This window comes from Lepus europaeus, chromosome 11 (assembly GCF_033115175.1).
Source record: "Lepus europaeus isolate LE1 chromosome 11, mLepTim1.pri, whole genome shotgun sequence".
In the NCBI taxonomy this organism is placed as follows: domain Eukaryota; kingdom Metazoa; phylum Chordata; class Mammalia; order Lagomorpha; family Leporidae; genus Lepus; species Lepus europaeus.
In genome coordinates this window covers 30930043-30954782 of record NC_084837.1, presented here as the reverse complement: position 1 = coordinate 30954782, position 24740 = coordinate 30930043, and the positions used below count along the sequence as shown (strand labels likewise).

General features: G+C 38.3%; 1 protein-coding gene and 1 pseudogene across 1 annotated transcript; one reads left to right on the top strand and one right to left on the bottom strand.

The window, feature by feature from the left end:
* Positions 1 to 8483: 8483 nt before the first annotated feature.
* On the bottom strand, positions 8484 to 10970 carry FSCB (fibrous sheath CABYR binding protein). The gene has a single exon (XM_062206576.1). It carries the CDS (start codon positions 10968 to 10970, stop codon positions 8484 to 8486), a length of 2487 nt encoding a protein of 828 aa, XP_062062560.1.
* Positions 10971 to 17375: 6405 nt separating this feature from the next.
* Positions 17376 to 20537, top strand: LOC133770448 (epidermal growth factor receptor substrate 15-like 1; annotated as a pseudogene).
* The last annotated feature ends 4203 nt before the right edge of the window (positions 20538 to 24740 follow it).

Below are 24740 nucleotides of genomic sequence, written 5' to 3'. Positions count from 1 at the left end.
ATATATACTCCTAAATCCTATATTATAAAAGTAAAGGATAAATCCAATAACCTCAAATTCCATCTGAATGAACTAGAAACAGAGTACATAAATAAGTAAACTAGGCAAAATGATAAAAATAGCAAATAGCAGAAGCCAGTGACATAGTAAAAAAATAAGAAAATCAATGAAACCCAATGCCTTTTTTGTGAAGATACATCCTAAACAAGATTGATTTGAGAGACAGAGAAAACACAACTTGTTAATATATATCAAAATGAGATACAAAAATTACACTATAATCAGAACTAAAACAGGTCCTACAGTTATTCAAAAAGATAAAATAAATGATTTAAAAGATAATACAGATATCCCTATAACAATGAAAGTAGTAGGCATTTAGCTAAAATCTTTCTAGAAGTAAAACTAAACTCGGAAGTTTTCACTAGTGAATTCCATAAAAAATTAGAGAAGAACATCAAAGCTATAAAACATCATCTCAAAAAATGAAGGTGAGAAAACACTTCTCAATTCTTTATAACACTTCCCTCACCCTGGAGCACTGAACAGAGCTCCCTGGCCATACCCAGTACATGCCTCTGGGTATTAACTGAAATAGTAGACACTCCACTAATCCATAGCAGCATAGCCTCAAGATTAAAGCCATCACAGGGAAAAAAATTAAACAAACGAGTACCTCCAGAAATGCCTAAAAATAAACATGGCAATTCAAGAAGCAAGAATAAAGAAGACAACATGATGCCCAAGAAACACAACATTTCAATATTAAAATGTGAAAATAAAGAGACTGAAAAAATTCCAGAAACTGAATTCAAAAAAATTAATAGGATTACTGACTTAGAAGTAATCTGAAGCACATCCACAAATTAAAGAAATCCATATCAGATATAAAAGAAAATTTTTCTCATGAAATTGAGATTTTAAAGAGAAATCAAAATGAAATATTGGAAATGAAGATTTCAATAGAACAAATAAAAAATGAGGTGGAAAACCTTAACAACAGAATTGGTGAGCCACAAGAAAGAAAGAATATCCAAGATAGAAGATAAAAGACAAATCTAGAAATTTTACAGTAAGACCAAAAAAAAAAAAAAAGAAGAAGAAAAAACTAGAAAATTAAAAATAATATTGCAATATTGGAGATTTATGGGATACTATCAAATGACTGAAAATACAGGTCTTCGGAGTTCCTGAAGGCATGGAAAGAGATAATAGAGTAGAAGGCCTTTTTAGTGAAATAATTATAGAAAATGTCCCTAATTTTGAGAAAGAAAGGGACACCAAGCACAGAAAGCACATAGAACTCCTAGACATGACCAGAAAAGATCTTCACCACACACATTGTAGTCAAACTCTCCAGAGTAAAACATAAAGAAAAGATTTTTAAATGTGCACAAGAAAAATGCCAGATTACTTTCAGAGGACCTCCAATTAGACTCATATCAAACTTCTCATCAGAAACCCTACAGGCTAGGAGAGAATGGCAAGATACATTCCAGGTCTTAAGAGAAAAAAACTGTCAAACCAGAATACTGTATCTTGCAAAGCTCTCTTTATGAGTGAAGGTGAAATAATGACCTTCCATAACCAACAGAAATTGAAATAAATTGTCACCACTTGTCCAGCCTTACAAAAGTTGCTTAAGGATGTACTATACAAAGAAACACTGAAACAGGGTGATCACTATGAAAGGTGAAGGCAGAAAATCTCCTAGTAAAAGTACAAAGGAAATCAAAGTACACAATAGGAATATTTATGGAAAAATGGCAAGGCCAAGTCATTATCTATCAATATTTACCTTGAATGTAAATGGCCTTAACTCTCCATTTAAAAGACACAGACTGGGGTTTGCTGGCGCTGTGGTGCAGTAGGTTAATCCTCCACCTGCGGTACCGGCATCCCATATGGGTGCCGGTTCTAGTCCCAGCTGCTCCTCTTCCAATCCAGCTCTCTGCTATAGCCTGAGAAAGCAGTAGTGCTTGGGCCCCTGCACCTGCATGGGAGACTGGGAAGAAGCACCTGGATCCTGGCTTTGGCTCAGCACAGCTCTGGCCGTTGCAGCCATTTGGGGAGTGAAGCAATGGAAGGAAGATCTTTCTCTCTGTCTCTCCCTCTCACTGTCTGTAACTCTACCTCTCAAATAAATAAATAAATAAAGACACAGACTGGCTGAATGGGAAAAAAAAAAAAACTATTTTCCGTCTACAAGAAACACATCTATCTAACAAATATACAAGCAGACTGAGAGTGAAAAGATGGAAAAACATATTCCATGCTAATAGAAAGCAAAAAAAAAAAAAAAAGCCAGTGTAGCCATCCTAATATCAGACAAAATAGATTTTAACAGAAAAACTGTTAAAAGAGACCAAAAAAAGGCACTTGCTATGATTAAGGGATCAATTCAATAGGAAGATGTGACTATAATAAATGTATTCACCTAATTACAGGGCATCTAACTATTTAAAAGAAATGTTAATGGATCTAAAGGGAGACACAGAATCCCTTACGATAATGGGGGGTAATACTCCACTTTCAGCAGTGGACAGATCAATCAGATAGAAAATCAGCAGCAAAATAACTGTTAATTGATATTAAGCCCAAATGGACCTAATGGATATCTACAGAACTTTTCATCCTTCAGTTGCATAATACACATTTTTCTCACCAGTGCATGGAACTTTCTCTAGGATAGACAACAGGCCAGACCATAAAGCAAGTCTCAAGAAATTTGAAGGAATCAAAATCATACCATGCATCTTCTCCCATCACAATGGAATGAAGCTGGAGATTCAAGAGTCTCTTGAAAACAAACATGTGCAAACACTTGGAGATGAATGGCATGCTCCTGAATGAACAAAAAATCAAAAGGGAAATCAAAAAACTGTTGAGAAACAGTTTCTTTTTTATACTACTTGTTGAAATCTTTACTTAGTTTAGAGCTAATCTTCTGTGTATAAAGTTAATTGAAAATAGATCTTAGTAAAAAATAAGAATGGGGGGCTGGCGCTGTGGCACAGTAGGTTAAAGCCCTCACCTGAAGCGCCAGCATCCCATATGGGTGCCGGTTCTAGAAAAATAAAAAAATTTAAAAAAAAATAAGAATGGGATTAGGAGAGGGAGAAGGAAGAAGGGTAGGGTTTGGGGGTGGGAGGATTAGGTAGGGTGGGAAGAATCACTATCACTAGGTACTTAAAATTGTATTTATGAAACGCATGAAGTATGTATACCTTAAGTAAAAGGTTACTGGGGAAATATTAAGCATTCAGTTCCAATGAAAAAAAATTCTCAACTATCTGGAAATACAAGGGAACTTCATCAACAAGATAAAGATCATCAACAAAAAAGATATATAGGTAACATTACAGTAAATAGTCAAAGTCTGAATACTTTCTCCCTAACATTAGGAACAATAGCAACAAAAATGGATGTCTGCATCTACTGCTTATAGTGTTACAAACTAATAAATAAGATAAACAAATAGGAAGCAAAATTAATACATTTTTAGATGACATGATTGTCTTTACAGAAGATTCTAATATTATACAAAAGAGCTACCAGAGGTAAGTGAAATTAGCATGATCTCAGTATGCAAGTTCAATTCAAAAGTTCAATTTTATTTCTAATTTAACAGCAATAAAAATTGCAAAATAAAAAACATCAAGATGGAAAAATACAAATTATTGCTGAGAGAAATTAAAGAAATTCCAAATGAACAGAGATTTATATCCTTAAGTACATTCATGGATCAGAAGATTTGATATTATCAGGATCATTTCTCTACAACTTGTTCTTCAGATTCAATTAATTCCATTAGAAATTTTATTGATTCTTCATTTTGTTTGAAAGGTAGAAAGACAGATAAAGATAATCTATCCACTGGTTTATTCTCCAAATACCCACCCCATTACATACAGGGCTTGGTTAGACCAAAGCAAAAGTCAGGAATTCAATCCAGGAGTCCCACATGAGTAGCAGAGGCACATGTACTTGAGCCATCACCTGCTACTTCCTAGAGTATGAACAGCAGGAAGCTGTATTGGAAATGGAGTAGCCAAAAATTGAACCAGGCACTCTGATATGGGATATGGGCATCCAAAGCAGCATCTTGAAACACTAAGCAAAATGTCTGTCCCTTAGAAGAAAAATTTTGGAGATTAAAAACTAATTCAAAAATGTGCATGGAACTGTCAAAGACCTAATTTACATTTTAAAATCATTTAAAAATAAGAAAATATTGGAGAACACTATCTGATTTCCATATTTGTTATAAATCTGTTGTCAAAACAATGCTGAACTGATATAATAGACAAAGATATCAATGGAACAAAATGAAGTACAAAAAGACACCTACAAATTGGTCAACTAATATTCAACAAAGGCTCCAAAGAAATTCAATGAAAACAAGATAATCATTTAAACAAATGGTGCTGGGACAAGGGGTTACCCACAAGACTAAAAAGTAAATTAACTTCATACCTCTCCTCATATCACATTAAAAAAAATGTACAATAGAGTCTGGACCTAAGTATAATAGCCTAAGTATAATAATGTTCTGTGTAATATATAAAACAATGAAATACCCAAAAGGAAACATAAAAAGAAATCTTGACAATGCTCAGTTTGGTAAATATTCTTAAATATTACACAAAGAAAGCAAATGCATATGTTTCACCAAAGAAGATAAGTAGGTAGCAAATAAACACATTAAAAGATTCCCAAAGTCCTTATCCATTAGGGAAATATAGAATTACAAGGAGACATTATATTATTCCCACTCAAGTAGCTAAAATGAAAATGATTGACTACACCAAGTACTAACAAGAATATAGGACAACAGCAGATAGAATGTAAAATTGTACGTGATTCTGAAAAACAGGTTGGCAATTTTTTTTAGTTAAACATCCACAACACACAACCTAGCCATTCTCTCCCTAGGTAATTTCTCAAGAGAAATCTAAACATATGTCCATACAAAGACATATACATGAACGTTTATGACAGCTTTATCCATAGTAACCATAGAAAATGTACAATATTTATATAATAGAATACAAATACACTATTATATTCTATTTACATAAAAGTCCAGAATACAAAAAAAGTATAAAAATGAAACATATCATGATTCGATTATTGTTTATAGCTCTTGTCTATATTCCTGTGGAACAGTGATGTTTCTACTTTTTACTTAAACATTATTGTTAGTGATACATTAAACCTGTGATTGAAAGTAAACTGAAAAAAAATTTTTTCAGATATATTTATTTGAAAGGCAGAATTACAGAGAGAGTATAAGAGACAAAGGGAGAGAGAGAAAGGTCTTCCATCTGCTGGTTCACTCCCCAAATAGCTGCAATGGCCAGGCTGTTGTCAGACCAAATCCAGGAGCCTGGAGATTCTTCCGGGTCTCCTACGTGGGTCCAGAGGCCCAAGCACTTAGATCACCTTCTGCTTCCTTCCCACAAGCATTAGTAAGGAGCTGGATGGGAAGTGGAACAGCCAGGACTCTGACCAGCACCATGTAGAATATTGGTGTCACAGGCAGTGACCTCGTCTGTTATGCCACAACACTGGCCACAGTAAATTGAAATTGTTATTACAAAAATTAAAGGAAAAAAAGAAAGGAAAGAAGGTGGATTGATGGAGGGAGGGAAGTATGGCTGTCTTCTTAGAAGAGTATCTATGAAATACATGAAATCTGTTCTCTATATATCAATAAAAATTTTAAATGCAAAATAATACATAGTGACAGAAAACACAGGTGACTAGGGGGCTATGCCTTGGGTGTGGAAGTGAGCATTGAGAAAAAAAGTTATGAGTGGTCATGATGGGAACTTTTGAGTAATGGTTATATTCACTATCTTGATTATGGTAATGATATCACAATTATACAGGATGCCGAACTCATCAAACTGTAGGATTAAAATAAAGGCAATTGTTGCATTACATTATACTTTAGTAAATCTATCTTTAAATGGATTTTTAAAATCTTACTCCTAGCAGTCTAGTGTCATTCTTACATTAGGTAGAAACTATTCTGTGTATATATTCCTATTCATCCTGAATCTTTGCCAGCACCTGATTTTGAAAATCAAAATCTCCCTATTTTCTTATTCTAGCTATTCAAAATATTTTCATACTTATATCTGTCTCTTCAAAACTGAAAGTCAGTGTTTCCTATCCTAAGTTTCCACAGCTATCTCTGCTATAATTTACATCTACAATTCTCTTGATTCCAAAACCTTCAAAACATATTTTACTATATACAGACTATTTTTATACATTTGGACTATGCCATAAGCTCCACCTCAGCTCTAAGCTCAATTTTACCTTTCAACTGTAAAAAGTTCTCTAGTGTTACCAGTTGATAAATTCCTTTTTATTACACATACTCTCACTCTACTATAGTTCTGATTTCTCATGATATATGGATTTAAAAAGAAAAACAACAGAATGGAGAATCAAATAAAATTTTTAACACTTCTTCAGAAAACCGAGTTTAACTAGATTTAAGTATCTCAGAAAACATAAAATGGAAAGAATTTGGAAATTTCAAAATGCAGCATTCATTCTACATAGTCTAGAATAAAGTTTCTCAAACTTAAATCTTTAATACACAAAAGACACAAAAGAGGATGCTACTTGGTGGTTCTGGATTGCTAGAAGAGGTAGCGCACTGGGGCCTCATTCCTTTGTAATCATAACCTCTACTCTACCACCAATGGCTCTACTCCCAACCTGTGTGTACTGATGGTCCTCTTCCCCACTTCATGCTGTATAATTGTTCAAACCTGGTAAATGCCACTCTTAGGATCATTGGTTACTATCCTCACTCTGTCTTTTATGACCTTGTCTAAATATGATCAGAGTCGGCAAACTTGGAAGGCTTCCATAGCCTTGGCAACTCATGACGACAGCCTAGGATGGTTACTGGTGCCATAAACTAGAGTGTCAATTTGTTGGGTCAACAACAGGAGCCACTGTGCACTTGCTCCTCATGTGGGATCTCTGTCCTTAATGTGCTGTACATTGTGATTTAATGCTATAACTAGTACTCAAACAGTATGTTTCACTTTGTGTTTCTATGTGGGTGAAAACTGTTGAAATCTTTATACTAAATTGATCTTCTGTATATAAAGAGAATTGAAAATGAATCTTGATGCAAATGGAAGGGGAGAGGGAGCGGGATAGGGGAGGGTTGCGGGTGGGAGGGAAGTTATGGGGGGGGGGGAAGCCATTGTAATCCATAAGCTATACACTGGAAATTTATATTCATTAAATAAAAGTTAAAAAAAATAAAAAAAAGAGGATGCTACAATTTTTTACAAAATTCTAAAAAATTCACTTAAAATGTCCTATGCTCTTGGTTACTGAAGTAATTAAGAATTTGACCCAAAAATGTTATAATTAAAAGACAACAGCTAGCAAAGTGTTGAATCATTAGCATGCTCAGTAAACAGGGAAATACATTGACCAAATAAAAATTTTCTAAGAGAATCATCTCAACATTTTAGCACATTGTAACTGATTTGTAGCTAGATAAAATATTTTCATAGAAGTTGTCATAAACATAGAAATCTAAAGGTTCTTCAATAACAGACATAGAAAATACTTAAGATTCTGCTAACCTTTGAAACTCTTTAAAGTCTTTAATACTTTATACTATAGTAATCCGATTTTATCTTAAGTTTTTCTTCATAACAAGTTCAGTATACAGAAAACCTAAGCCATGCTTCCAAAGGACTCATTACATTTTCATTTGAAATGAAATGAAAACTATGCAGGGATATGCCTTCCAGGCCATCTGAGCATATTTCTTTATATTTACATACCTTTTTAAAATACTTCATCTATGACCATCTTTATTTCACTAGAATGAAGATTTTTGAAAAGGAAATAAGTTTCCCTGTCTAGACATTGAAATGTAAAATATGCAAAAATACAGGGGAGAACATTTAGATTGAAACCAGGAAAGTAATGCTTGTCTCAGAAGAAATTGAATGGAAAGAGAAAAAGAAATGAAATGAATTATAATAAGTAGAACATTTTAAGTTTAGCTATGTGACTAAAACTCAAAATTTAAGGTAGATGACAGATTTGAGGAAAGGAAAGAGGCATCTCCAATGGAAGCAATCTGTATTTATGAAGCAAAGGCAGACAAATGAAAATACGGATGCAGAGCAGACTCTGTCCTTGTCAATGGTTTACTATAGAAAGGGTATTTTGAGCAATGATTCAATCATAAACTTACTTCATTTCAAAATACGTATTTTTCCATGCTATAAATTTGAATGAAAATAATACAAGTAATTCTGAACTACTGTAGATTTTATTGCTCACTTTCCAACTTAATTTCAAGTACTTGAGTTCCCTTCATTTGCCCTGTTCACAAAGCTACTTGCAAATGCCTACAGTTCTCTGAAGGATGTACTTGCAGAATCTTACAGTTTCTGATTACACCTTCTTTGAGACCAGGCCATGGCTCAGGAGGAAGCATTTTTTATTTCTACATGAATGACACCCTCTACTTCAATAGTGGGAATCACCATGTCTTTGGTATTAGAAAGATCTTCAGGAACAGGATCCACTTTTGAAGCATCTTCAAATTTTTTATCAGCTTTCAAACCATCTGACCCTTTTCCACCTGCAGTGCCTGTGACCAGGGGAGATTGCAATTCAGTTTGCACATTCTCCACCAGAGCCCCATCTGCAGAGTTTTGGTCCACTGGCTGCGGAACTTCAGCAGGGATCTCTTCGACAGGAGCCTTCTCAGCAGATGGGGGCTGAATTTCAGTAGTAGCCTCATCAGTGGGTGGAAACAGAGCTTCGGCAGAGGCCTCTTCTGCGGGAACTGCCTCTGCTCGTGGAGCCTGTGCGTCATTCGGCGCCTCTTCTCTGGTAGCCTCATCTGTCAGAGACGGAACTTTAGCAGGGCCCTCTGCAGCTGGTGGCGACAGAACTTCAGCCAAGGCCCCTTCTTCAGCTGGTGGCAACAGAACTTCAGCCAAGGCCCCTTCTTCAGCTGGTGGCAACAGAACTTCAGCCAAGGCCCCTTCTTCAGCTGGTGGTGACAGAACTCCAGCCAAGGCCTCTTCTGCTGGGGCATGCTCATCTGACAGGATCTGAACTTCTTCAGGGATTTCATCTACAGCAGCCTTGTCAGCTGGTGGAGACGGAACGTCCTCAGGGATCTGTTTTCCTGGAGCCGATGGAGCCTGAGTGCCAGCAGAGGCCTCTTCTGTGGGAGCCCTCTCATCTAGTGGCGACTGAGCTTCCGCAGGGCCTCCATCAGCAGGCACCTTCTCCCCCGGTGGAGACTGATGCTCAGCAGGGCCCTCGTCCGCAGGGCCTCCTTCAGCAGGCACCTCCTCCCCCGGTGGAGACTCACTCTCAGCAGGGCCCTCTTCTGCAGTAGCCTCTTCAGATAGCGGAGCCTGAATTTCAACAAAGGCCTCTTCCCTGGGAGCTTCTGCAGCTGCTGCAGACCAAGTTTCAGGAGCAGCCTCTTCTTCTACGGAAGTCTCCTCAGCTGCAGGAAGCCGAGCCTCATCAGGGGTCTCTCTCATGGGTGCCTCTTCAGCCTGGGGAGGCGCAGTGTCAGCAGGACCCGCCTCGGCGGGTGGGGGCTGAAGCTCAGGAGGAACCTCTTTGGCGGGACTCTCTTCGGCAAGAGCCGCCTCAGCTGGTGGGGACTGAGCTGTAGGAGGGGCCTCTTCAAGGTCATCCTTAGCTGATGGAGATTGAACTTGGGCAGAGGTCTCTTCTTTAGGGGCTACCTCCACAGAGGTACCTTCCTCAGGACCCTCTTCGGCGGGTGGAGACTGCACGTCAGCAGGAGTGGGCTCTACCTCAGCTGGGATATCTTCAAGGATATCCTCAGGGGGTTGAGGCTGGACATCAACAGGAGATTCTTTGACTGATATAGGTGGTTCCTCAGCAGGAGGTCTCTCAGCTGGTGGCCCATCTGCACCGGTCTCTTCAGCTGGAGGCTGTTTTTGGACAGGGGTCTCCTCCGCAGGGCTAGGCTCTACTTCAGCTATGACCTCCTCACCTGGTGGAGGCTGCACTTCACCATGTGCCATTTCTACAATAGGAAGATACAATTCACTGCAGACTTTTTGCACTGGTGGAATCTCCATTGCCTCAAAAGAAGCCTCTTCTACAACAAGTGTAGTTACCTCTTGCCTAAATTCATCTTCTAAGGGTACTACAGTACCTTCTGCAGTTTCCTGAGTAAAAGAAGATGTGCTGGCACTTTTCTGCCTAATTTCTTCACAGCTACTTGTTGCTGGCTGAAATTCAGGATGTTCATCAGCAAAAATCTTTTCTGAGGATATAAACTTCTGGACACCTTCCTTTGGCGTTGTAAAAGAACTACTTGGCTTGGAAATAACCATTATCTGTAATTCACTAAAGGATGTCTGCTGCTCCTTGTCGACTTTCTCTTTTGGCGGAATGTTCAATATGGTCCAGTCTCCAGTACAACTGGTCTGCTGAGATCTGTCTATTTTTTGGTGAACTGAGTGTCTGCTTGATGGAATTTCTACTTCTTGAGCACCGTCTTGCAATTCAGAGGCTGCTTCTCCCACACTGGTTGGCTTTTCATCAGGTACTATGGTCTCATCAATGAGTTTGATTTCTTTTTCCTCTTCTATGAGGGTGTCTGTCTGCAGCGATCTATCAGTCATTTCCTGACCACGCTTTCTCTTCATCCAAGTTTGTTGAAGTTGGGAAGATACTCTAATGGACTCATATTCTTTGGCACCATAGTTGCCTTTGCATCCAGAAATATTACCAATACTGAGAGTAGCTTTGGGGCCAGATGACTGTGGCATGGCCAGGTGTTTCTTTTTCTCTATCACTTCAGTCTGCTGTGATTTGTCTACCATTGGTTGGCTAGGTCGTCTTCTCTTTCGAATTTCTTGCCTCCCTAGAGAGATAGGCTGATCAGATTCATCAATTTCTTCCATTTCTAAGACTTGTTGAGATATACTGATCTTTAAATAACTAATCATCAAGAATAACACATGTATCAGGTGTTAAGTCTAGCCTTCCTTCATTAAGTGTACATATGTTGAGCTCCCTCAGAAAAAGGTAATCCATAAATTATTGGAAACTACTACCCTCTTGTTGGATCCCATCTTATTCAGTAATCATCTTTTTTGTTTAGTATCTAACTAAATAGAAGGTTTAGTTGTAGAATTTTCCCTCAGGAGTCTATGACATCACAGGCAATTCTCCCCACAAGGTTCTGTTAGTAGTATTCCCAAAACTTTTTAAATTTGGTGTATATTTGTAGGCAATGGCTGAAAATCAGACATCTACTTTTTGAAATAAAGTAGTAAAAAGTATTTTTCCACTGAAGAATCATCAAGTAAACAATAGCAATGCTACTTTCCAATTAATTAAGTTGATGCTTTTAAACTTTCAATTCTGTTCTTTTCATCCTAATATCAAAGATACTTATAATGCAGAATTCAGAATGCAGCAGCCTATTTTCAATTGTTGGATAAAACAACTAACACATGTGTGGGAATATTCTATCAACGTATGCATATATACTTAGAAGAACATTAATATTTTTCCAAAGACTTTTGAGTCCTAACATTCATCTCCATGCAAGCTCCTTTCCTATGTCCTTGTCTTTCAAGCTCCTTTCCTATGTCTTCAGTAACTACAACCACTTTGTATCAAAAATAAGAAGGCATGTTTTCCTTCTCAAACAACTTATTTTTTATTTCAACTCTTTCAAAAAAAAAGGTCCACATAAAGATTGCCAAATGAAAGAATAAGTCTATGTCAAGTGAAATGGAATGCATCTTTTGAGGAAATCATTGTAGACTCTTAAATAACCACATGGAGTAGAATCCTCCACTGGAGATAAGAACTTTAAATTGAAGCTTTGAAAAAGAGGAACATCAGTTAATCAAATCATAGATAAAATTATTTTGGATTTCAAATACAGATAAAAGAAGCTCATAGCATAGAAGAATTTTACTAGAAAGAATAAAATTGGACAAGAATGGTTAAAACCAAAGTGCTTTAGTCTGAGTAAAGTCAAAGAGGAGAAAATAGACTTTTAAAATATAGTCTCAGGAGACAAAGTAATTAACATATGCTAATTAATATGTATGACTTAATTAATCTGGAAATATTTTAAATTTATTTATGTTGCATTGCCCCTTAGAAAACACAAAAGTAAACTGAATAATTTTCTTTATTTTACATGACTTAGAAAATTCATAAATTTAAACCTAACACCCAGTGTTGTGGTATTAGGAGATGGGAGGGTCTTAAGTGATAAAGATGCAGCCCTCCTGAAAGGGGTTAATGCCCTTATCAGAAGAGTCCCAAGACAGCTTGCTCTGTCTCTGCCCTCCAGTAGCTAAGGAAACAACTAGAAGGTAAATATCTACAAAATAGGAAACAGGATCTTCACCAAACACTGGATCTGCCAGAAACTTGATCTTAATTTTCCCAGCCTCCACGGTGTGACAAATAAATGCTTGTTCTTTAAATTACTAAGTCTAGGGTTATAGGGCTTGAAATGACTAAGACAATTGATCATAATGTCAGAAGATTATCTTAGCCAAATATATAAGTTCTTTTCCCATTCATGGATCCAGAACCATAAAACAGCTCCTGTCTCTTGGCAGTGCTCAAGGAATATTTCTTGAGTGCAACTGAAGGAAATTTGATTAGAAAAGATGCTGCTCCTGCAGATTAACCTGTTGTGGTTCATTTTTATCTATTCTGCACCACTTTGTCCTATATTTCTAAGATGTAAGGAAGTTAAAAAATATTCAATTTATAAAGAAATTGACACAGGTTTTAATCAGACTGCTCTGATTTGAAAATTGTGTAATCAACCTCTGTGGTATGCTGTTCCTCTCAGTCATATATGTGAAATATTGTATGTGTATGTTGTAGTCAAGTTTCTGACATTTCATTTGATATCTTCAAAGTCTATCTTATGTCAATTTGTAACAAGAAATAAATCTCCCAACCAACATTGCTTTAATTAGCTTAAAAAATTACATGTATTGGATTAATTTTGCTCCCTCAATTTAAATATGATTCTACCAAATGCCCTTAAAAAAACTGAATTGCCAATTTAAGATAAATTTTAAATTTTCTTTTTTTTAACTTTTATTTAATGAATATAAATGTCCAAAGTATAGCTTATGGATTACAATGCCTTCCCCCCTCCCATAACTTCCCTCCCACCTGCATCCCTCCCCTTACCTGCTCCCTCTCCCCTTCCATTCACATCAAGATTCATTTTCAATTCTCTTTATATACAGAAGATCAGTTTAGTATATATTAAGTAAAGATTTCAACAGTTTGCACCCACATAGCAACACAAAGTGGAAAAATACTGTTGGAATACTAGTTATAGCATTAAATCACAATGTACAGCACATTAAGGACAGAGATCCTACATGATATTTTTTAAAAATTGATTAATTTTCTATGCAATTTCTAATTTAAAACCAAGTTTTTTTTTCATTTTCAATTATCTTTATATACAGAAGATTGATTCAGTATATATTAAGTAAAGATTTCATCAGTTAGCACCCACACAGAAACACAAAGTGTAAAAATACTGTTTCAGTACTAGTTATAGCATTACTTCACATTGGACAACACAATAAGGACAGATCCCACATGAGAAGCAAGTACACAGTGACTCCTTTGTTGATTTAACAATTTGACACTCTTGCTTATGGTGTCAGTAATCTCCCTAGGCTCTAGTCATGAGTTGCCAGGGCTATGGAAGCCATTAGGGTTCACCGACTTCGATCTTATTCCGACGGGGTCATAGTCAAAGTGGAAGTTCTCTCCTCCCTTCAGAGAAAGGTACCTCCTTCTTTGATGGCCCTGTTTTTTCCACTGGGATCTCACTTGCAGAGATCTTTCATTTAGGTTTGTTGATGTTGTTGGTTGGTTGGTTGGTTTTTTTTTTTTTTTTTTTTTTGGCCAGAGTGTCTTGGCTTTCCATGCCTAAAATCCTCTCATGGGCTCTTCAGCCAGATCTGAATGCCTTAAGGGCTGATTCTGAGGCCAGAGTGCTATTTAGGACATCTGCCATTCTATGAGTCTGCTGTGTATCTCACTTCCCATGTTGGATCATTCACTCCCTTTTTGATTCTATCTGTATTAGCAGACACTAGTCTTGTTTGTGTGATGCCTTTGACTCTTAGGGCTATCATCATGATCAATTGTGAACTGAAGTTGATCACTTGGACTAGTGAGATGGCATTGGTACATGCAACCTTGATGGGATTGAATTGGAATTCCCTGGCATGTTTCTAACTCCACCATTTGGGGCAAGTCCGATTAAGCATGTCCCAAATTGTGCATCTCCTCCCTCTCTTATTCCCACTCTTATATTTAACAGGGATCACTTTTCAGTTAAAATTTAAACACCTAAGAATAATTGTGTGTTAATTACAGAGTTCAACCACTAGTACTAGAACAAAAAAAAATACTAAAAGGGATAAAGTATTACATTGTACATCAACAGTCAGGACAAGAGCTGATCAAGTCACTGTTTCTCACAGTGCCCATTTGACTTCAACAGGTTTCCTTTTTGGTGCTCGGTTAGTTGTCGCCAATCAGGGAAAATATATGATATTTGTCCCTTTGGGACTAGCTTAATTCACTCAGCATAATGTTTTCCAGATTCCTCCATTTTGTTGCAAATGACTGGATTTCATTTTTTTTTACTGCTGTATAGTATTCTATAGAATACATATCCCATAACTTCTTTATCCAGTCTACTGTTGATGGGCATTTGGGTTGGTTCCAGGTCTTAGCTATTGTGAATTGAGCTGCAATAAACATTAATGTGCAGATGGCTTTTTTGTTTGCCAAATTAATTTCCTTTGGGTAAATTCCAAGGAGTGGGATGGCTGGGTTGTATGGTAGGGTTATGTTCAGCTTTCTGAGGAATCTCCAGACTGACTTCCATAGTGGCTTTACCAGTTTACATTCCCACCAACAGTGGGTTAGTGTCCCTTTCTACCCACATCCTCTCCAGCATCTGTTGTTGGTAGATTTCTGAATGTGAGCCATTCTCACCGGGGTGAGGTGAAACCTCATTGTGGTTTTGATTTGCATTTCCCTGATGGCTAATGATCTTGAACATTTTTTCATGTGTCTGTTGGCCATTTGGATTTCCTCTTTGGAAAAATGTCTATTGAGGTCCCTGGCACATCTCTTAAGTGGGTTGTTTGTTTTGATGTTGTAGAGTTTCTTGATTTCTTTGTAGATTCTGGTTATCAACCCTTTATCTGTTGCATAGTTTGCAAATATTTTTTCCCATTCTGTTGGTTGCCTCTTCACTTTCCTGACTGTTTCTTTTGAAGTACAGAAACTTCTCAATTTGATGCAATCCCAAATATTAATTTTGGCTATGACTGCCTGTGCTTCCAGGGTCTTTTCCAAGATGTCTTTGCCAGCACCTATATCTTGCAGGGTTTCTCCAATGCTCTCTAATAATTTGATGGTGTTGGGTCATACATTTAAGTCTTTAATCCATGTTGAGTGGATTTTTGTGTAAGGTGAAAGGTATGGGTCTTGCTTCAAGCTGCTGCACGTGGAAATCCAATTTTCCCAGCACCATTTATTGAATAGACTGTCCTTATTCCAGGGGTTGTTTTTGTATCCTTGATCAAATATAAGTTGGCTGTAGATGTTTGGATTGATTTCTGGTGTTTCTATTCTGTTCCATTGGTCTATCCATCTGTTTCTGTACCAGTACCATGCTATTTTGATAACTACTGCCCTGTAGTATGTCCTGAAATGTGGTATTGTGATACCTCTGGCTTTGTTTTTGTTGTACAAGACTGCTTTAGCTATTCGAGTTCTCCTGTGTCTCCATATGAATTTCAGCATTATCAATTTTTTGATATCTGCTTCTTGCATTTCTTCTATCTTATCATCTTCATAATCTTGTATTGGGTTGTCTTTTTCATTTGGGGCATCACAGTGTCTTCCTTGTTCTTTTTACCTCAGTTTTTGCATTTATTTGACAGTGTGGAGATATTCTTTGGTTTCTTCGCTGTGGTGCTTTTTCTTGTAATACTATGACTCTAGATTAAGTGGACTGTCTGCTTTTGATGGATCCTTAGAGGCTGTGATGGGTGTGGCCAGAGAGCTCTGTTTGGTTCTTCAGAGTCAAGGGTGTTCCAAAGGTGACTCACCCAGATTGTTCTCATGCTTGCTTGCTTTTCTCTCTCTCTCTCTCTCTCTCTCTCTCTTTCTCTCTCTCTCTCTTTTTCTCAGTTGGGAAGTAATTTCGCACAGCTGAGTGGAATTGAGGGTAGTTGATGTATGAAATCTGGCCCCTGTGGGTATTCATCTGATCTACCCCTGGGACCACAAAGAGTTTATGCAGCCCTCAGTGTGGTCTCAAATTTCTCCGCAGTCTCTCACTGGGTTGCCAAAGTTACCAAGTTTGTGTACTCAGTGAGTTCTCTCACCCCCCCTCTCAGATTTTCACAGTCTCAATTTGTTTACTCCACATTTAAAATAAATTTTAAATTTTCAATACTAGATATTTACATTTTCCCTTCCAACAGAAATCTAAGAATTTGATCATAATCGAACACTAAACTCTCATGGTAAACTCCCATTTACTCACAAAATTAACTGGAAATACAATCAATTTATTTTGTGTTTTTTTTTTTTTTTGACAGCCAGAGTGGACAGTGAGAAAGACAGGGAGAAAGGTCTTCCTTTTGCCATTGGTTCACTCTCCAATGGCCACCGCAGCCTGCGCACTGCGGCCAGCACACCTTGCTGATCTGAAGCCAGGAGCCAGGTGCTTATCCTGGTCTCCTATGGGGTACAGGGCCCAAGCACTTGGGCCACCCTCCACTGCACTCCTGGGCCACAGCAGAGAGCTGGCCTGGAAGAGGGGCAACCGGGACAGAATCCGGTGCCCTGACTGGGACTAGAACCCGGGGTACCAGCACCACAGGTGGAGGATTAGCCTATTGAGCCATGGCGCCGGCCAGAAATACAATCAATTTTTAAATCACTAAATATTCCAAATACAAATATGAAGGATTTCATGGAGCTGTTTCTCATTCTATTTCTTAAAACTCATGAGTGCTCCTTTTGCTCTGCTGATCTAACATAACTATATTACTTTTACTCAATTACTCAACTTTTATCTGACATTATGGAAACCTCACATGATTCAGATCTCTTCCGTTCACTTGTTTCTGACCTGTGATGGGTTGAATTGGGTCTCCCAAAAAAGATAAGTCCTAATCCAGCACCCAACAAGACTTTATTTGGAAATAAATTATTTGCAGAGTAATTATATTAAGAAGAGGAAAATATGACAGAGATACATAGGGATAATGGCCATGCAAAAAATGTGGCAGAGGCTGGAGTTAGGCTGCCACACAGGATGGGAAGCCTTGAACTACCAAAAGCTGGACAAAGCAATGAAGGATCCTCTAAAAGCTTTACAGGGAGCTTGGTCCTGCCACCACCTTCCTTTGCAGTTCCCAGGCTCCAGAAGTGTAAGAAAATTAATTTGTGTTGTTTTAACTCAGTCTGTGATACTTTCTTAGGACAATCTTGGGAAACTAATACATCTTCCTTTCATAGTACCATGATTCTAACTCCTGCCTGGCAAAATTCTGATTCTCTCTTAATCTCTAGTTTCTGTATTTCTTATTCAAATTTCACATCTGGCTCCATTCCACATTTGACTTATTTTTAAAATCAGAAACCAGAAAAGAATTTACAAAATGCCCTCTTACCTGATTATTTGCATTTAATTTTACCAAAAATGAATTTGCTGAGTAGCATTTAATTTCATTATGATTCTAATGACTTTGGAAGCTATTATTTAAAGATGGCATAAATGCTTCAAATTAATATGGACCACATATCTCAACTGTGACCCATACTGCTTTGTTCTTAAGTGAACAGATCAAGGAAGATGAAACCTAAAAAGTGTCCATTAGATGTAACAACCAACAGGTCATTGATAATTTTATTAAGGGTAATCCCAGTTGATGAGTGAGGTTAGGAGCCATAAAAATTAAATCTCTGTACATTAAAAATAAAATTAAAATGCAATAAGAAGGTCAGGCATTTAACTTAGTCATTAAGATGTCAGTTAAGACACTTGTATCTCATAACAGAGTGCCTGAGTTTGATTCCCCAGCTCCATATCCTTACTCCAACTTCTTGCTTATATGTACACTGCTAGGCAGCAAGTGAAAGCTCAACTAGTTGGTTCCTTTCACTTGTGTGAGAGACCTGGATGGGTTCTTGTCTCCAGGCTTTGGCCCTCTGGCTGTTGCAAACATTGGGGGTATGAACCAGAGTATGGGAGATATCCCTTTTGGTCTCTGTCTGCCTTTCAAACAAATAAAAATTTCAAACAAATACAATAAGAAACTAAGAAAAGTGCAAAATATCACATGAACAAGAGGTATCCTTAATATCCAAAGACCTTACAAATAAATAAAATAACAACATAGAAAAACAAAGACATGAATAGATATTTTACAAAGGAAAATTTAATGATCCTGAACATCCTGAGCCTGAATCTGTGAGAAGACAACAGTGCCACTCAGCTTCCTCTCTCGATTGGTTCACACTGGATTGAAATTCATTGTATGAATCATTACAAGCAGGGAGATCCAGAACTTATGGAGCAAGTGATTGTACTTTTACTGTAGAAGTCTAGGGTCCTAAACATAATCCTTGGTTTCTAGTTCTTGGCAGACTCAGAAAGGTTTCTATGTTACACTGAGACTGGTGACCTCTGCCCAGAAGAGCCACCAAGACATTTTGATTATCTGCATGTGAACATGCCAGCACAACATAAGCAACCCCATGATGGTCATGCTACATTCAGCAGAGGCCCACTGTGCTGTGAGGGTTGAAAAAAACAGGCAAAGTGTGATGGAATTTTTTAAAATGTCTTCCTCATCAATGGCTTGCTCTGCAGAGACAAGGTCAAGCTAGTCCTCACCAATTTCAAAGCTACCTCTTGCTATCCTACATAGCATATGAGACCTTAATGACCATTCACAAGGATGGGCACCTAGAACCAGGTGAGTTTGCTGTGTTCATGTGCTTAGTGCACTGTGCCTGTACCTGAGAAGGAGCCTGTGCCTTCCATACTGTCACGAATCTCCATGCCCCAATAAAAGGAAGGACATGTGTTGCCTAATGCCATGCTTGCCCTGCCCACCAGGCCCTTGCCCAAAGCCTCTAATCCATGGTATCCCAGGGCAATCTGAACAGCACAGGGAGCTTTTCTCCAGAGTACTCAACCAACAGGCAGTCAATGTTTACTTCATGGTGCTGCAAGCAGACATGATTGGAGAAACATTCCTGAAGACAACCTGGACCTGTGCAGCTCTGGGAGTGGCCAGGAGCTGAAGGATTTCTTTTTGCCTCACCCGGGACATCTAGCATACGTAAGAGACCCAACTGATAGAAGGCAAACAGGGAACTTCAACAAAGACCAATTCGTGTTAGCTCCAATTTCAACCACCTGATCAATAACAGCATCTACCGCACTCCCACCCCAATCCTCTCAGGGACATGATTCCACCCTTAGAGAGGCACTGCCATCCCTAACAGCTCAAGTTCTTCTGTAACAGGTGAGTTGATGGGTATGAAATGTCTTGATGATATCCACCATGAAATGGCCCAGTTACAAAGAGAGAAATGCTCACTGGAACAAGACATGAGAGAAAGAAAAAAAGACAATCCAACAGAAAACCAAGAAAGTCCAGGAATTACAAAATTGCCTAGACTTGGAAACCAGTAGTTTGTAAGAGCTAGAAGCTCAGAAAGGAGACTCTCAAGGGATCCTGGACAAAATGAACCCCGAAAGCCAAGCTCAGAGATATGCTGAGCAACACCAGGCAGAAGTACCAAGAGGAGACTAAGCTGATCTCATCGCTGAAGACAGAAATCCACTCTCAGGAATGTGACTTAAAATTCCAGGAGTATGAACTGAACTGGGGAGGACTGATGCTAAACCTGGTTGCAGCAGGAGGTACGCCAGGTGCAGCAGGGTATTCAAGCTGGTGGAGTCCAGCTGGAGACCTGCAGCAGGTTTCTGAAGTTCACACAGGACAAAAGCAACCAGGAGGGAAGCAAGTTTTCCTAGTTGCACAAGAGCTGTCAGGAGGGCTCAAGGAGCCTAGAGCAATAGGACCAAGCCCTCATGGGATTCATGGTTCAGCCTGACCAAGCTAGCTCACCTAGGCTGGCAGAGAGGGGAAGGTGTTCAGGCCATCACTGATCCTTTCAGAAACGAAGACTTGTTATTTAATAGCAGCACACAGGCGTTGCATCTTGGTCCTTTCCAGACAGAAGCCCTTCCAAGGTGACCTGTTTCAGAATGAACCCTTTGTAGAGTGACAGTGCCAACAGATCCTTTGGGAGAGGGTCCTTTCAAAGAAAGCAATCCATTCCACAACCCCACCACCAATGCTAAGGAAGAGAGATCCATTTACCTCAGACCCATTCATGAAAACCCTTAATTACCTTCAAAGTCCTCATCTGTAGGCCCTTTCAGCTCCTTCTTGGGAGGAACAGGATCCTCAGATGACCCCATTAAAAGCAAACAAGGCATTTCTATTCTGCCTGCAAATAAACCTGCTCTTCTATGGCCTAAACCATCCAGAGGTAAAAGTATACCTGTAAGCAGCTTGGTTCTGTGAACTGCTCCCCAGACCCTTGATGTATTCCAGCCACTTAGGCTGACAGTGGTGACCTGTCCCCAGATAAAAAGGGGGCAGTGGACCTATTTAGCAGAAAAAAATCCATTTGTTCCCCTCTCTTCAAACTTTCTGCTCCAACTTTGCAAACTTTATTTCTTTCACAATGAGCAGCAGCTGACATGAACCAAGCAGGAAAGCAAAGAAGCAGAGCCGGAGGAGCTGGTACTGGACCTTGCATTGGGCAAGGTGCCTTGCCCATCTAGACTGGAGCAGACAACTTCACCAAAGGAGAAAAAGCAGATGTGTCTGTACACACATGTCACATGGAGACACGCCACTATCACCATATGTCAAGAACTAAGCTGATCAGTGGCTTTGTCTCTGGGGAATTCACTTGGGGTTCACAAACACAGTTGTGGGAGTCCTCTCCACTGCTGCTGCTGATCAGTCTCTCCACAGTGGCATCCCCTGTGGAGTGGTCATTTCCTGCTATTCCTTCCAGAATCTGTATACTACAAATGGATAGCCAACAGGCAGCTATGGCAAGTCCCACTGGATACCCAGGGTCACCAGCCCCAGTCCCTCCCTGCGTCAGTGAGACACCCTCCTGGGCAAGGAATATATTCCTTGTGTAAAATGAAATTCAAATGATGAACATAAAATATTTTAAGACAAAAATAAAGAAAAGAAGCTCACTCCATTTGGAACAGTGGGTGCCTCTTTGGTCACCCAGATTCCATGACAGAGTGCCTAGTTTTAGTCTTCTCTCCCCCCTTCCAATTGAGCTTTCTGCTAATGCACACCCTGGGAGGCAGCAGGTGTTGACTCAAGCACCTGTGTCCTTGCCACACATGAGTCAGACCCTGATGGAGCTCTGGGATCCTGGCTTCAGCCTGGCCCCGCCTTGGCTGTTGCAGGCAATTGGGAAGTAAAACAGCAGATGGACTCTCTGTCTCTTCCTCTCTATCTCCCTTATAAAAACAAATACTTTTTAGATAGAAAAAAAGAAATGATCAATATGTAAAAGAGATCAAATTCACTACTAAAGCAAAAAATTAAAATAATACCAATAGAAGCTTACCAAAGATTTTAAAGATAATAATCAAAAAAATAAGTGCAAATGCTATGTAATGAATAGTCTCCCACATTACCAGCTAGAATTTGAATGGATATAACCTTTGTTCTTAATAGTTTCTAAGTTTTGGTCACTTATACAACATGATAACTAAAGCTAATAATAATGTCTGTACAGCTGAAATTGCTATGGGAATGGTTCTTAAATGTTCTCACCACACACATGCAAATAGTAACTACATGAGATGAAAGGTATGTCAACAGTGGTAATACAGTACACATGTACATCAAAACATTACATTTCACATCTTAAACATGTATAGTTTTTATGTCAAAGTACCAACTATCCTTCTTCCAATAAATTTTAGAAACAATTATTCACTCAACAAATATATTTTGAGTACTTGTATATTCCAATGATTATTGCTAGGTATTAGGGAAACAACAGAAAACAAAAGATATTGTTTCCTGCCCTTGAAGTCTATTGAAAGAAACTTAGAGAGATATCAAGTTTTAAAATTATGAAAAGTTATTAAGTACTGAAAAAGGAGTACACTTTACCTAGGGTAATAGGAGCAGAAGAAATTTGTAGGAGAGAGTACCTAATTGAGAAACCATCCAAAGGAATTACTTCAGGAAGAACGTTCTATGTTCTAGGGACATTAAGAGTATGGAGATAGATCTACCATATGATCCAGTAATCCCTCTCCTGGAAATTTACCCAAACCAAATTAAATCAGGATTTGAAGGAATTATCAGTACCACCATGTTCATTACAGCTTAATTTACAATAGCTAAGATTTGGAATCAACCCAGATGCCCAACAACTGATGACTGGATAAAGAAATATGGAATACTACTCAGACATAATAAAAAAAATGAAACCCTGTCATTTGCAACAAAGTACATGCACCCAGAAACCATTGTACTTACTGAAATAAGGCAGTCTCAAAAATACAAATACCATAAGTTTTCCCTGCATAGGAATGAAATTGACATTTTTAGCATCGATGATTGTTTATGGCCCAGTGGTTTTTTATTATTATTTTTATCTTCTTACTATTTGTTGAACTCTTTACTTAGTGTAGGATTAATCATATGAGTATAAAGTAAACTGAAAGTTGATCATTGTAAAAAGAGACAGATTAGTAGAGGAAGGAGAAGGAAGGGTGGGAACATGGGCAGATGGGAGGGTGGGTTGGAAGTATCACTATGTTCCTAAATCTTTATATATGAAATACATGAAATTTGTATAATTTAAATAAAAATTTAAAAAAAGAAATTTTGCAATTAAAGGAAGTGGCATTTGAGGGAAACAAACATAAGTCCTGGAATTGGCTTTATGCATGCTAGACAAGAACAAGCAACTTTGCCAAAAAAGAAAAAGCAGATGTTTCTGTACACACATACTCTGAGTGGCCTGCATTTCACATGCCACAGTCACCATATGTCAAGAAAGAAGCTGATCAGTGATTGATTCGGGGCAGACAAACACAGCTGTGATGAGTCCCCTCCATTACTACCAGTGGTGCATCTCTTCAGAATTGCATCCCCTGTGGAGTGATAATTTCTTGTTACTCCTCCAAGAATCTGTACACCAGATTGAAGAAGCAGATAGGGGTAAGGGCCTAGTGATCAACAGGCCCTAATGGTCAACACACTTTATCAGAAATTGCTATTGTGTTTTAAATGCTCTATAAAGACACTGAGGGTTTTAAGGCTCCTCTCTGACCAAGCTCCAGGAGCACTAGCAGCATTCAATTCCTTGTGGTTATGGGACTGAAGTCCCCATTTTCATGCTGCCTGTCAGCTGATTGGCTCTCAGCTCTGAGAGGCTGCCTTCAAGGCCCACATGTGGCCCTCTTTCAAAGTGGCAGCTTATTTTTACAAAGTCAGCAGGACAATTTAGTTCCAGTGAGTTTCAACCAGATCTTCTATATGCACAGCAACCATAAACATAACTGATAATCCCATCACCTTTGTCATATAATATGACCTGGTTAATATCACTCCATGATAGTTAGAAGTCCTACTCAAAGTCAAGGAGATGAGATTACCATGGAGAATGCATCCAAGGAGGGGCAGGGATCTTGGAGGTCACCATAGAATTTTGTCTATGAAGATAAGAACAGAATCATGAAAACAAGCTGGAATGCCAGTGAAAAAAAGGGGATCCAAGACAAAGCTTTAAAAGAGGAAGAAGGGCTGGAAAAATATTATTACAAATAGGTAATAGTTTGGTTGTAGTGTATGTGGAGAAAAGAGGATAATTCTTTGCATTTGGAAGTTGAAATCAATAGGAATTAGTGAATATATCTTATAAATATATACAATATTTTATACATGCTAACATGCTCATGGATATATATCACCTATTTCTATATATATTATATGTAGAAATGTTTATATACATTTATAAAATACAATTTTCATTTATGTGCACATGTGTGTATATATTTATTTTTGTATATTTATTATATATTACAGATATATGTAATATATCAAACCAGGCTATTTTTGGGTGAGACAACTATAAACAACTCAGACTAGCAGTGACAATCCTACAGAATCCTTGAAAACGTACAAAACTGCTGGTCTAAGGCCCAGTATCTGACCCATGGCATCAGGGTTCTCTGTAGCCTCTGACTTTGTGCATGTGCAGTTCACATCCATCATGTATCAGCTTTGCTTGGATCTGCCATAAGCTGGAACCTAGTTTGGCTATACACCTCATATATAGGGTAAGTTTATGGTTAAAAAATAATATATACAGGGTAGGCTTCAGGTTTTTATGTACAGTTTCTGTTATTATTTTACTAGAGGAAACACCTAGAAAACACAACAAATTATAAGATTGGAATAGAAAGATATTAGTTTTTCCTGTGGACACTTTGCAATCCTTCGTTTATTTATATAACAAGATGCCATATGTATCTCCAGTATTAGCCC

What these genes read in the sequence shown, in the direction of transcription:
- FSCB (XM_062206576.1), bottom strand. Translation starts at nt 10,970, where the DNA reads ATGGAAGAAATTGATGAATCTGATCAGCCTATCTCTCTAGGGAGGCAA.